The 13,951-nt window shown below is 38.1% G+C and overlaps 1 protein-coding gene across 4 annotated transcripts in view; it reads right to left on the bottom strand.

The window, feature by feature from the left end:
* nrp2a (neuropilin 2a) overlaps positions 1-13,496 on the bottom strand; it is a 62,168-nt gene extending 48,672 nt beyond the window's left edge. For all 4 annotated transcript variants that reach the window (XM_077616691.1, XM_077616700.1, XM_077616709.1 and 1 more), the window contains exon 1: positions 13,112-13,496. In XM_077616691.1, the coding sequence (XP_077472817.1) occupies positions 13,112-13,187 (76 nt within the window). In that variant the 5' untranslated portion in view covers positions 13,188-13,496. The remainder of the gene's footprint in view (positions 1-13,111) is intronic.
* Between the last annotated feature and the right edge of the window lie 455 nt (positions 13,497-13,951).

Below are 13,951 nucleotides of genomic sequence, written 5' to 3'. Positions count from 1 at the left end.
GACGATTGGAGCAAAGGGAGTTACAGAGAGTTTAAGCTAGAGAAAGCTAGTGTTAGCATTAGCGAGGGAGTTAGCGATAGAGAAACATGATTTAGCGTTAGCGTCCATTAGCATTAAAGAGGGTCAGAGATGATTGGAGCAAAAGGGAGTTACAGAGAGTTTAAGCTAGAGAAAGCTTGTATTAGCATTAGCGAGACAGTAAGCGATAGAGAAAACTTGATTTAGCATTAGCGTGCGTTAGCATTAAAGACACCCTGAATTGGTGGCTAGCGCCAGCCAAGACAAACAACCAATCACTCGTAGCTAGGAACAAGTTAGCATACAATTAGCCTAGCATGCATGTTTTGGGGATTGTGGGAAGAAACCGGAGTACCCGGAAAAAACCCACACAGGCTCGGGGCGAACATGAAAAGTCCACACATAAAGGTCCGAACCCGGATTTGAACCCAGAACCCCAGAGCTGTGAGGCCGACGTCTAGACGCTCACAGTCCAAATGGATTGGACGTCTCGTCCCTACAATAGCAGCCAATGAGCTAACAAGGAAGTATCTTTAAAAAAATGCCCCAAAAATGAATAGCAAAGGACCCCAAAACCCTTAAAAAGCCACCCGGAAGTGACATAATAACAACAGGAAGTGACCCAAAAACGACCCATAGGAGCCATTAGTCAACAAAAAAAACATTTTTAAATCAAATCAGCATAATTCTAGCCCACTATGTCAAATTATAAACGTATTCTTCGGTTTCCTGTTTGTGAAACTGCGACGCGATGGAGGCCGCCATTTTGGAGAAAATTGAGAAAAACCTTTACGTGGCGAATAAAACTCGCTTTCCTACGCCGGCCCTTCCACGCCCGCCCGCGCTATTATCGCCCCGTTCGCTCCGTTCCCCCCGGGGCACTTTCTCCGACGCTAATCGTCCTCGCTAATCGTTAGCAACGCGATCGGCAAACATTAGCACACATTCTCCGATCCTATCGCGCTCTCCCGGGAACAATCGCTCGCCAATGGCGCAGACAGGAAGTGACACGCAGACGGGCTGTCTGGCGGGGTGGGGCGGGACTTCCCTAGGGGGGGAGGCACTCAGCTTCGCCGCTTTGCTCCGCCCATTTAAAAAAAAAATTGCATAATTTGTTTTTCTGTAAATGACGGCAAGTTATGACTCGACTGCTCATGTCTGCCAATAGACGTCCAATTTATTTGGAGTGGGACAAGTGGCAACAAACAAACAAACAATCATCTACTGCCAGATTACCTCTATAAATGGGTTGGACATTTACGAGTAAAGTAATGACTTGACTGCTTAGCTCATGTTTGCCAATGTTGGTGCTAGAAGTCCAATCTATTTGGAGATGGCAGTGAACAAACAAATGATAGTTTGGTGCCAGTTTGCCACTCCAAATAGATTGGACATCTACTGGTACAGTAATTACTTGACTGCTTTGCTTAACTCATTTTTGCCAAAGGTGGCGCCTGACGTCCAATCTATTTGGAGAAGGAGGGTTGGCAACGAACAAACAAATGATCTTTTGCTGCCATCCTATCGCTACAAATGGATCGAACATCTACTAGTATACAGTAATGACTTGACTGCTTAACAAATTTTTCCCAAAGGTGGCGCTAGACGTCCAATCTATTTGGAGATGGAGGGTTGGCAACCAACAAAAATGATCATTCGGGGCCAGTTTCCCACTCCAAATGGATTGGACGTCTACTAGTTTAGTAATTACTTGACTAGTTAACTCATTTTTGCCAATGGCGGCGTCAGACGTCCAATCTATTAGGCGCGGGAGGGATGGCAACGAAAAAATAAACAAAAATTTGGTGCCAAATTCCTACTACAAATGGATTGGACATCTACTACTACTGTAATTACTTGACTGATTAACTCATTTTTGCCAAAGGTGGCGCTAGACGTCCAATCTTTTTGGAACGGCAGGCATGGCAACGAAAAAAATCAACAAAAATTTGCTGCCAACTTCCCACTCCAAATGGATTGGACATCTACTAGTACAGTAATTACTCGACTGTTTAACTCATTTTAGACTATTTTTTATCTATCTTTTAGACTAAACTATTTGGAGCGGGAGGGATGGCAACGAAAAAAATAAACACAAATTTGCTGCCAAATCCCCATTACAAATGGCTTGGACACCTACTAGTACAGTAGTTGACTGCCAGTGAGTGTCGAATGTTGCCGTTTATGTCCGAAAAATGTCATAAAAAGCTTGAAAAAGCTTGAAAAAGCAGCCAATCTGGTTTGTTTTAACTCCAAATGACTTTGGCGTTTTCAATCTCCTCCAAAAGTTAATTGGACACAGATTTTTTTTTTAATGATGGCGTCTGGAGCCCTCCGATTGGACGGCGGGAAAGACGGATGTCGTCGACGAGGAAACTGAACAAAAAAGGCAATTCCAATCTTTTCTTTAAAATTTTAAACCAATCAATCTGAAAAATGAATTGGACGTCTATTGCCGTCAATGGCAACCAATGAATTAATATTTTAAAAAAGAATATTTTTGCATATGATTCTGATCCTCTTTTCGACACATTTAATTGGCTGTCCATTTCAAACCGAACGTTTCCTGCTAACCCTCCCAATCAAAACGGATTGGACATCTATCGCCGTCAATAGCAACCAATGAAAAGCAAAAAAAAAAAAAAAAAAAATATATATATATATATATTTTAAATATGATTTTTTTATCTGCTCTTCAACAAAAAAACAAGTGTAAGAATTTCAAAGCCAACGATTGTTGCCAGGCAAAATAAATTGGACGTCTATCGCCGTCAATGGCAAATGATTAATTGAAATATTAAAAAAATTAAAAAGTGCATTTAAAAAATATATGTTTTTCCCCATACAATTAAGATCCTCTATCTATGAAATGGAAGTGGAAGGATTTCAAACCGAAAATTTGCTGGCTGCCAGCCCTCCCAAACAAAACAGATTGGACATCTATTGCCGTCAATGGCAAACAATGAATTGAAATTTTTTTTTTTAAATATTTTTTTTTGCATATGATTCTTATCCTCTATTTATCAAACAAAAGTGGAATGATTTCAAACTGAAAATTTGCTGACTACCAACCCTCCCAATCAAAACAGATTGGACGCCTATCGCCGTCAATGGCAAAAAATAATGGAATTTTTTTTTAAATATTATTTTTTTGCATATGATTCTGATCCTCTATTCATCAAACAAAAGTGGAAGGATTTCAAACCGAAAATTTGCTGACTGCCAACCCTCCCATTAAAAACGGATTGGACGTCTATCGCCGTCAATGGCAGCCAATGACTTAATACATTTTTTTTAAATATATATTTTTTTGCATACGATTCTTATCCTCTATTTATCAAATTGAAGTGGAATAATTTCAAACCAAAAATTTGCTGGCTGCCATCCCTCACAATCAAAACAGATTGGACGCCTATCGCCGTCAATGGCAGCCATTGACTTAATACATTTTTTTAAATATATATTTTTGCATACAATTCTTATCCTCTATTTATAAAATGGAAGTGGAATAATTTCAAACCAAAAATGTGTTGCTGCCATCCCTCCCAACCAAAACAGATTGGACGTCTATTGCCGTCAATGGCAAACAATGAATTGAAACTTTAAAAAAATGTTTTTTGCATACAATTTTGAGCCTCCATTTATCAAATGTAAGTGGAATAATTTCAAACCGAAAATTTGTTGACTACCAACCCTCCCAATCAAAACAGATTGGACGCGTATCGCCGTCAATGGCAGCCAATGACTTAACAATTATTTATTTTTTATTTTTTGCTCAATTCCAATCATCAATTTAAACCCTAACCACTTCAAATATCAGCCAAGGTGGTGTCTGGAGCCAAAATGGCGTCGTCACATAACCAGTGGCAGGCACACTCCCATGCATAGGCATCGGGATCCAGACGTCTCCGCCTTTATCTTCATTATCAGTCAAAATGTGCATATGTCTGCATGGGGGGCCGCTTTCTTATCTGGCAACGTCGCTATGAAAATGTGTGTGTGTTGTGTGTGTGTGTGTGTGTGTGTGTGGGTGTGTGTGGGGGGGGTGGGGGGTGCTGATAAGTCTTCCCAACGCCCCTCACCTTAATTAAAAAGCGCTATCACCCAGAGTGAGGGAGGCAGGGAAAGGAACCAGAGGGCGCCGGAGCAGCGCTTCAGCTCAACGTGGTTGGCGTTGGCTCGCCGCAAAAAATGGCGTTTTGACTTGGCGCCATTTTCACTTGGCATCACGGCCAAAGAAGAGACAGAAATAACTTTATCTTTGTTCAAGTCAAAATATATTGTCATTTTAAGATTTGTTTTCTTTTAATATGGATTTAATCTAAAAAAAATATTAGGCCAAAAGTAGTTTTGTAGTGATACAGACCTTATGTCACTAAAGTCCAAACTGTCAATTTTTGAATCCTATCATCATCATATCATATATTTCTTTATAGATTCATGTATTTATTTAAATATTTATTTAAGTATTTATTTGTGTTTTTATTTAGGTATTTATTTAGATATTTATTTAGGTATTTATTTGTGTATTTATTTAGGTGTGCATTTATTTATTTATATATACATTTATTTATTTATTTGTGTATTTATTTATATATTCATTTATGTATTTATTTGTGTATTATTCAGGTATTTATTCAGGTATTTATTTAGGTATTTATTAAGGTATTTATTTGTGTATTATTCAGGTATTTATTTATGTATTTATTTGTGAATGATTCAGGTATTTATTTATGTATTTATTTGTGTATTATTCAGGTATTTATTTATGTATTTATTTGTGTATTTATTTAGGTATTTATTTGTGTATTTATTTAGGTATTTATGTGTATTTATTTAGGTATTTATTTATATATTCATTTATTTATTTATGTATTTATTTAGGTATTTGTGTATTTATTTATTTAGGTATCTATTTGTTTGTGTATTTATTTATGTATTTATTTGTATATTTAGTTCAGTATTCATTTATTTTTATATTCATTTATTTATTTGTGTATTTATTTATTTATTTGTATATATATTTAGGTATTTCTTTACATATTTATTTATGTATTTATTTGTGTATTAATTAATTTATGACCTTTTTATTTATGTCTACAATATCTGTCTGTATTGTCACCCTCTTGTTACTGTGACAATGAAATTTCCCAAATACACGATGAATAAAATTATCTAATCGAATCTAATTTTTTATTCCTCTAACATGACTTTAATCTCAGAACAGTATTCCATCGCTGCCATCCCTCCCGCTTTACATGTCTTGGACATCCCTCGCCATCACTGGCAACCAATGAGCAAGCAGCAGACGATACGACATTGAAAAAAAAAAAAAAAAAATCATAATCATAACCAGACCGACATTGTCATTCGTCAACCTTAAATCTAAAACAGCGTTACTTGTAAAATATACTCTTACAAAATAAAACAATACAGTCATCTGCTAATAAAAGTTCGGGGTGTTTTTTTAAGAGAAATCGACAACCCGCAGGAATGCGCATCCGGCACCCCCCCCCCAAAAAATGCAATGCTATTGACGGCGACCAATCGCTTTTTTGTGGGTGGCGAGTCGCCTTCAAAAGACATTTTGTTCCCTGTAAGAAGGAAGAAAAGCACGCTCGCTTGTGATTGGCCCTTACATCGATCAATCGGGTAAACAGATGGCCCGTGGGGGGAGGCGGCTTAAGGGGGGGGTCATTGCCGACACGCAACCCAAACACGACCCGAGCGGGGTGTCGTGTATCACTAGAGCAGAGGGCGTGTTTGTCATGTTAGAGCAAAGCGGAATACCCCGAGAAAATGCACGCGAGCCCAGGGGAAAACGCGCAGGAAGTTCTGGACCTGGGTTCGAACCCTCGACCTTGGAACTGCGAGGCCGACGCGCTAAACACTTGTCACACTTAACGCTCATAGCTAGGGATAATTCAGAGTGCTAAATTAGCCTAGCATGCACAGGGAGAACATGCAAACAGAAAGTTCTGGACCAGGAATCGAACCCTCGACCTGGGAACTGCGAGGCCGAGGGGCTAACCGCTTGCCCACTTATTCATTTTAATGACTTGATAAATACTCTTTTTAATTTTTTTTGTTTTATTTTTTGCATACTTACATATTCATTTTATACTGAAAAGGGTCGCGGGGGTGCTTGACCTGGAATCGAACCCTCGACCTCGGAACTGTGAGGCCGAGGCACAAACCACTTCTCCACATATTCATTTAAATGACTTGATAAAATCATCTTTTTGCTTTTTTTTGCATACATACATATTTGTCTCATTCTCAAAAAAGCTCGCGGGGGTGCTTGAGCCAATTCCAGCCAACTAAGAAAGGAAACTGGAGTACCCAGAGAAAAACCACGCGGGTACAGAGAGAGCATGCATGCAAACTACAAGGAAACTTTCATACTGAAAAGGGTCGCGGGGGTGCTAGAGCCAATTCCGGCCAACTGGTGGTGGATGTCCCGAATGGATTGACAGCCAATCAGAAGGCACAATGGGAACTAGAGTACCCGGAGAAAACCCGCCCAGGCAAGGCACAGAGAGAATACACAAAATACAAACAGGAATTTACAGACCTGGAATCGAACCCTCGACCTTGCATCCGTTAGGCCGACACGCTAACCACTTTTTCCACTCATATTAATTTTAATGACTTACTTGATTAATAATTTTCTTATCATTTTCCTCTTTAATTTCACACATATATTCATTTCGTCCTCAAAAAAGGTCGCGGGGGTGCTTGAGCCCGAATTAATTCCCAGCCAATCGCAAGGCACGAGGACACAAAGGTCAATCGTTCAGGCTAACGCTAATATCTAGGGATAAATCAGAGTGCTAAATTAGCCTAGCATGCGAGTTTTTAGGGATGTGGGAGGAAACTGGAGTACCCGGAGAAAAGCCACGTAGGCCCAGAGAGAAAATGCAAACTGCAAACAGAATGTTAGACTCCGCCCCCTTCTTTGAAATGCCAATAAATCCATTCCGCGCCGGCGAGCGCTAAGCTAGCCGCCGTTAAAATTAAGCCGCGTTAAAGATCTCGTCTATTTCGGGCGTTTGAGAAACAGACGAGCCGGGGAGGGGGCGGGGTCTCATAAAGGTTCGGCAGAGGGACCGCCCACTCGATAAATATGCAAATGAGGCGCTCTCGCCGCGGTTACCTTCTGCTAATTAAATCGCGGCATTCCCAAATTGCTTTTTATTCCTAAAATTAAAGTCATAAATTGTGATCCAATTATTTAATACGCCACTTATTGTCGATATGTGACGTTATTGTCCAAAAAATATGGAATTGCTAGCATAGTAACATTTCCGAGCCTCACTATTCATTCATATTATAATATCCAATTTTTATTTTAAAGTAAAAGACAAAGGGTATTAAAAATGACAATAATGAATATACATATTTTTTCAGGTTATTTGAAAGCTATTTTAGTTCTCTGTCAAATATTGATTTAATCCAAAATGAAGCACATCAAAGTGCACATTAGCTAATTTGAAGCTAATTTTAAGATAATTTGAAACTAATTTGAAACTAATTTGAAGATAATTTTTAGCTAATTTTAAGATAATTTTAAGATAATTATAAGATAATTTGAAGCTAATTTGAAGATAATTTGAGGCTAAATTGAAGATAATTTGAAGATAATTTTAAGCTAATTTGAAGCTAATTTGAAGCTAATTTGAAGCTAATTTTAAGGTAATTTGAAGCTAATTTGAAGCTAATTTGAAGCTAATTTGAAGCTAATTTGAAGCTAATTTGAAGATAATTTTAAATTAATTTGAAGCTAATTTGAAGCTAAGTTGAAGCTAATTTGAAGCTAATTTGAAGCTAATTTGAAGCTAATTTTAAACTAATTTTAAGATAATTTTAAGATAATTTTAAGATAATTTGAAGCTGATTGTTTCAATGCTAATCATCATGTATGCAAACATTTGAAAAATATCTTAACGCACATAATCTCAAATACATTACATATAGAGTGACTGTTTGCATGTTGGTCACCGGGGGTGCTGGAGCCAACTATGGGCGACACCCAGAATCGGTTTCTGACCAATCGCGGCGCCCAATCAAACAAAAAAAAACAATTGCTTATCGCTAGGGACAATTTGGAGTGCTAAATTAGGTTAGCATGCGTGTTTTCGGGAAGTGGGAGTACCCGGAGAAAACCCACAGAAGCCAGGGGGCGAACGTGCAAACTCCACACCGTGTGGACCCACTTGGGATCGAACCTGGACCCCAGAACTGTTATAGGACCGCCCCCCTTGACCCCAAAAACCATGAAATCCACAATAGGAAATCTGAAATGGTGCTAAATTACCCATCAATTTAACCAATAGCGGACTGGATCGGATCCGGTGACCCAATTTGAAACTGACTCCAAAAATGAGCCGTACGGGGCGCCGGAGTCGAGCACGGGAACGTCGCCAGACGCTAGGCTAAAATGGTAAAAATCCCAGATTGGACCCCGTTCGCCAGATCGTTCTCGATACGTCCTTTCGAACCCGGACTCGGACTTTGCTTTGGTGTTTTTTTTTTACGTTAACGACCTAGCACGCGTGTGCGCGCGGGGGTGTTCATCCTCCCCCCTCCCCCGACAGTGGTCGAGCCCGTTCCTGCCAAGAGCTCCACATCTGGCTAGCATCAACAGCGCGTACGCGGCCAGTAAACACGAAGGCGAGCGAGTGGGCGGGGCCGGCAGGCAGTAAAACCACACCCACAAACAGCCAGAAAAGAACATGGACAAATAGAGGCGCGGCCATAAAAGCTAACAGTCGCCAACAATGGTGACTCACTTGGTAAGTAGCATTTGATTTTGTGTCCAAACCAGACCAGACCAGAACTCACTGAGAGAACAACAAGACTTATGAGAGTTCGGACTGAGGTGAAACGTGCGGACCGTGGGCCAAAAGTGGCCCGCCATGGGGTCCGATCCGGCCCAGTGGTTCTGTTCGACGGCCATTTTTTAGCTTAGTCGTGCTTTAAGTACAGAATGAAATGCTTTCATTTTTTGCAAAACCAAAAGTGTCTGAGTCGTGTGATCAAGTGATCAATTTCCAATCCGCAATCTCATTGGTACGTTGGTTCCGCTGTCAAAATGGCGCCGTCGAGTTCAGAAAGAACCTCAAAATGCCCTAAAACCAAAAGGAAGTCACCCAGAAAAGCCCCAAAATCAGCAGGAAGCGACAAACAAACAACAAGGTCAACAAATCAACAGGAAATGACCTCAAATCTACAGGAAATGACCTCAAATCTACAGGAAATGACCTCAAATCTACAAGAAATGACCTCAAATCTACAGGAAGTGACGTGTAGTCCCCTAAAATGACAAGGAAGTGACGCAAAATAAACTTTTTGGCCCATTGCCGTCAAAATGGCACCTTAAATGGCAGCCGTCACGTTCACAAAGAACCTCAAAATGCCCTAAAACCAACAGGAAGTCACCCGGAAAAGCCCCAAAATCAACAGAAAGCGACAAACGAACAATAAAGACCCTCAAAATCAACAGGAAATGACCCCAAATCTACAGGAAGTGACGTGTAGTCCCCTAAAATGACAAGGAAGTGACCCAAAATGGACACTTTGGCCCCTCACCGTCAAAATGGCGCCTTCAATGGCAGCCGCTGAGTTCAGAAAGAACCTCAAAATGCCCCAAAACCAACAGGAAGTCGCCCAGAAAAGCCTCAAAATCAGCCAATTGGTCCAAAAAAATTGGACGTCCATCGCCGTCAATGGCAGACAATTATTTTCATTTAATTTTTATTATCAAAAGTCTTTCCAATGTCGGTCATTTTAGATAAAACCATTTCAAACCTTATTTTCATAAACATTTTACCATTATTATGAAAACAAATCCAGTCATATTTAAATCAATAAATATATCATTTAATAAACAAAGTATTGTTTTTTAGAACTGTATAGTAATTAGAGTCAAATGGAATGTCAATAATAATAATAATAACTGTAATTTATCACCATAAAATAGAAGAAAAAAAAAATTGAACGCATGGTTTTCCCCTAAAAAATGGAATACACATCAAATTTTAATGAATTTTAATTAATAATGAGCCGAGGGAATTCGCGCTTAATTGATCTCCATTTAAAAAAGATATTTTGCTAACGACCGTTTAACTCGTTGACAATAACAGATGTCCAAACCATTTAAACTGGGAGGACTGGATGTCAAATCTTCAAAACCATTGACGCCAATGGACGTCCAATCCAATCCAGGCTATATCAAAGCTTTTTTGTTTTACATTAAACAATAAAATTCATACTTATATCAACAAAAACATCCCTTTTATTGCATTTTTACTTTTTTACTTATTTTCCCTTCATAAATGGCAAAAAAATAATCGAAATAATGCACTTCCCAATTAAAAAACGTTCATTAATCTCCCTAAAATATTAAAAACAAACTCATCAACATCGACGGTCGTCCAATTTGTTCAAAATCGCCGAAACTTTCCGCTCCATTGTTAACGCTAAACGTCCAATTTTGTTTTAAAAATCGCAGTCCAGATAAATTGGACGTCCATTGCCGTCAATGGCAACTCCCTTAACCCCCAACAAATCCAATTTAAACCATTTTTTTTTATTAAACGTGATTTTTTTAATATTTACTGACTTGAATAAACACGATCGCTAAATCAAGGGTGTCAGACTCGGGTTGGTTCGCGGGCCGCATTAACGTCGACTTGATTTCACGTGGGCCGGACCATTTTAGATAGAATATTTCGATTTTTTTTAAATAAATGGAATAAAAGAACTGGATTAAAAGACCTGAATATTCCGTTTTTTATAGATCTAAACAATGTTTATTTGAGCTTTTTTCAATATATAATGTTAGATTTGACAAAATGATTTTTGAACTAAAAACACAGAAAATTTGATTAAAAAATGACAATTATGGATTAAAAGAACTGGATGAAAATCCCTGAATATTCAGTTTTTTATAGATCTAAAACAATGTTTATTTTGGCTTTTTTAAAATATATTTTTAGATTTGACAAAAGGATTTTTGAACTAAAAACACTAAAAAATTGATTAAAAATTTACAATTATGGATTAAAAGCCCTGAATATTCCGTTTTTATAGATCTAAAACAATGTTTATTTGAACTTTTTTTAAATATATTTTTAGATTTGACAAAATGATTTTTGAACTAAAAACACAGGAAAAATTGATTAAAAAATGACAACATGATTGATTTAACAAATTCCCTCCCTTAATCCCCAACACATCCAATTTAAACCATTTTTAAAACTTCAACATGAAACTTTTATGTTTAAAGACTTAAATAAACACGATTTATTAAATGAACATGCTTGCGTCGATTAATCGCGATACCAATAAAGTTTCCCATAAAAAAAACAAGCCCAAATCCTCCTTTTTCATAAATTAAACGTAATACTTTTATGTTTACTGACTCAAATAAACACAATTAATTTGACCCTCCTATTAAATTAACGTGCCTATGTCAATTAATCGCCATAGCAATAAAGTTTTCCCATAAAAAACAAGTCCAAATCCTCATTTTTCCCACTCAAAAGCGACTTAAAATGTTGTTTTTGGGGTTAAATAATTGACTAAAAGCGACCAGTCCGTCAATCCATCAAAAATTCAAAATAAAATCGCAGTCCAGATAAATTAGACGTCCAAAACCGTCAATGGCAGCCACCAAATTCCATCCCATAATCCCCAACACATCCAATTTAAACCATTTTTAAAAATTAAACATGATTTTTTAAAGTTTAATAACTATAATAAACCCGCTTCGTTTACCGCTCCTATTAAATATGTTTTTTTTGTCTATTATTCAGATCAATAAAGTTATCCAATCCAAATTTTCGTGCCTATGTCAATTAACCACAATACCAATAAAGTTCCCCATAAAAAAACAAGTCCAAATCCTCATTTTTTCCCACTCAAAAGCGACTTCAAATATTATCTTTTGGGCTAAATAATTTACCAAAAACCGGGCAGTCCGGCATTCCGTCAATCCATCCCAATTTTTTTATAAAAATTGTAGTCCAACCATATTTTAAATGACAGAAATAAACCCGATTTGCTTGACACTCCTATTAAATTGTCAATTAATCACGATACCAATAAAGTTTCCCCTTAAAAAAACGTCCAAATCCTCATTTCTTTCCCACTCGTTAGCAAAGAACAAACTTTTACGCTAAATAATTGACCAAAAGCGGTCAGTCCATCAAAAAATTGCAATAAAATCGCTGTCCACATAAATTGGACGTCCAAAACCGTCAATGGCAACTCCCTTAATCCCACATTTTTAAAATTAAACGTAATTATTTTAAGTTAAATGACCAAAATAAACCGCTCCGCTTGACCCCCTATCAAATAATCATGCTTACGTCAATTAACCGCGACACTATTAAAGTTTCCCCTTCAAAAAAACGTCCAAATCCTCATTTCTTTCCCACTCGTTAGCAAAGAATAAACTTTTACGCTAAATAATTGACCAAAAGCGACCATTCCATCAAAAAATTGCTATAAAATCGCCGTCCAGATAAATTGGACGTCCAAAACCGTCAATGGCAACTCCCATAATCCCACATTTTTAAAATTACACGTAATTATTTTATGCTAAAAGACCAAAATAAACCGATCCGCTTGACCCCCTATTAAATGATCATGCTTACGTCAATTAACCGCGACACTAATAAAGTTTCCCCTTCAAAAAAACGTCCAAATCCTAATTTCTTTCCCACTCGTTAGCAAAGAACAAACTTTCACGCTAAATAATTGACCAAAAGCGACCAGTCCATCAAAAAAAATGCTATAAAATCGCTGTCCACATAAATTGGACGTCCAAAACCGTCAATGGCAACTCCCTTAATCCCACATTTTTAAAATTAAACGTAATTATTTGATGTTAAAAGACCAAAATAAACCGATCCGCTTGACCCCCTATCAAATAATCATGCTTACGTCAATTAACCGCGACACTAATAAAGTTTCCCCTTCAAAACCCCAAGTCCAAATCCTCCTTTTCCCCAAACCGTCCCCCCAAAACAAACTTTATGGACTAAAAACTTAAACCAAAAGCGTCCAAATCGTCCCAAAAACTCACCTTCTTGTCCCACGATTCTCATCAACACATGGCAAAACGTCAATAAAAATCCGATCCGCGTGCGTCCCGAATCCATCTTCAGTCGACCCCGATCCCCTAGTCCACTATTTTAGTGGTTTTTGCCCCCCACCCTCCAGGTTGGAGGTCAATCTTCCAAAATAAAATCCCCAAAACGATCGGTTACATGTCCCCAAAAAGCCCCAAAAAACGAAGTCTCCGCTTTTCCCGCGGCCATTCACTCCAACCGGAAGGACCCTTTAGGTCCCGGTCCTGGTCAAATGGTCCCCCGTCCTGGTCCTGGTCCTGGTCCTCGGAGTCCCGTTTTTTTCGAAGATCCTCACAAGCGCAGGTCCGGAATGAGGGTGAGTAACAGTTGGGAGTGAGAGAGAAAGACACTCCGTTGCGCCTTGGGTGAGTGACTGTTCCTTGGCCACGCCCCCCAGAAAGCCCATTGCTCAATGGAGGGGGAGAGATAGCGAGGGGCGGGGCTAAATCTCCGCTCAATACGGCTATTAAAATAAGACGCTAGAATCGAGAAATGCAGTGCAAAATGTCAAAATAAATCATAAAAATGAGTTTATTGGATCATAAATCTACTTTAGAACTATTTTTTTAGGGATTTTTGACTCAAATAAGGAGAAAAAGTGGTAAAATTATGATTTTAAGTGGTCATGTGACTTTTTTTTATTTAAATTTGGGATGTTGTTTGTGTATTTGTCGATATAATTATGGTCTGTATCCACACAAAAACTACTTTTTGGCCATATTAGATTAAAAAAATGACTTTAAAATCATAAATTGACATTTTTTTCTTCCAATATGACTTAAATGTCTTAAAAA

The sequence above is a fragment of the Stigmatopora argus genome, chromosome 1, assembly GCF_051989625.1.
Source record: "Stigmatopora argus isolate UIUO_Sarg chromosome 1, RoL_Sarg_1.0, whole genome shotgun sequence".
NCBI classification, from domain to species: domain Eukaryota; kingdom Metazoa; phylum Chordata; class Actinopteri; order Syngnathiformes; family Syngnathidae; genus Stigmatopora; species Stigmatopora argus.
Note: the sequence above shows the minus strand (reverse complement) of the source record. Positions and strands in the feature narration are given on the sequence as shown.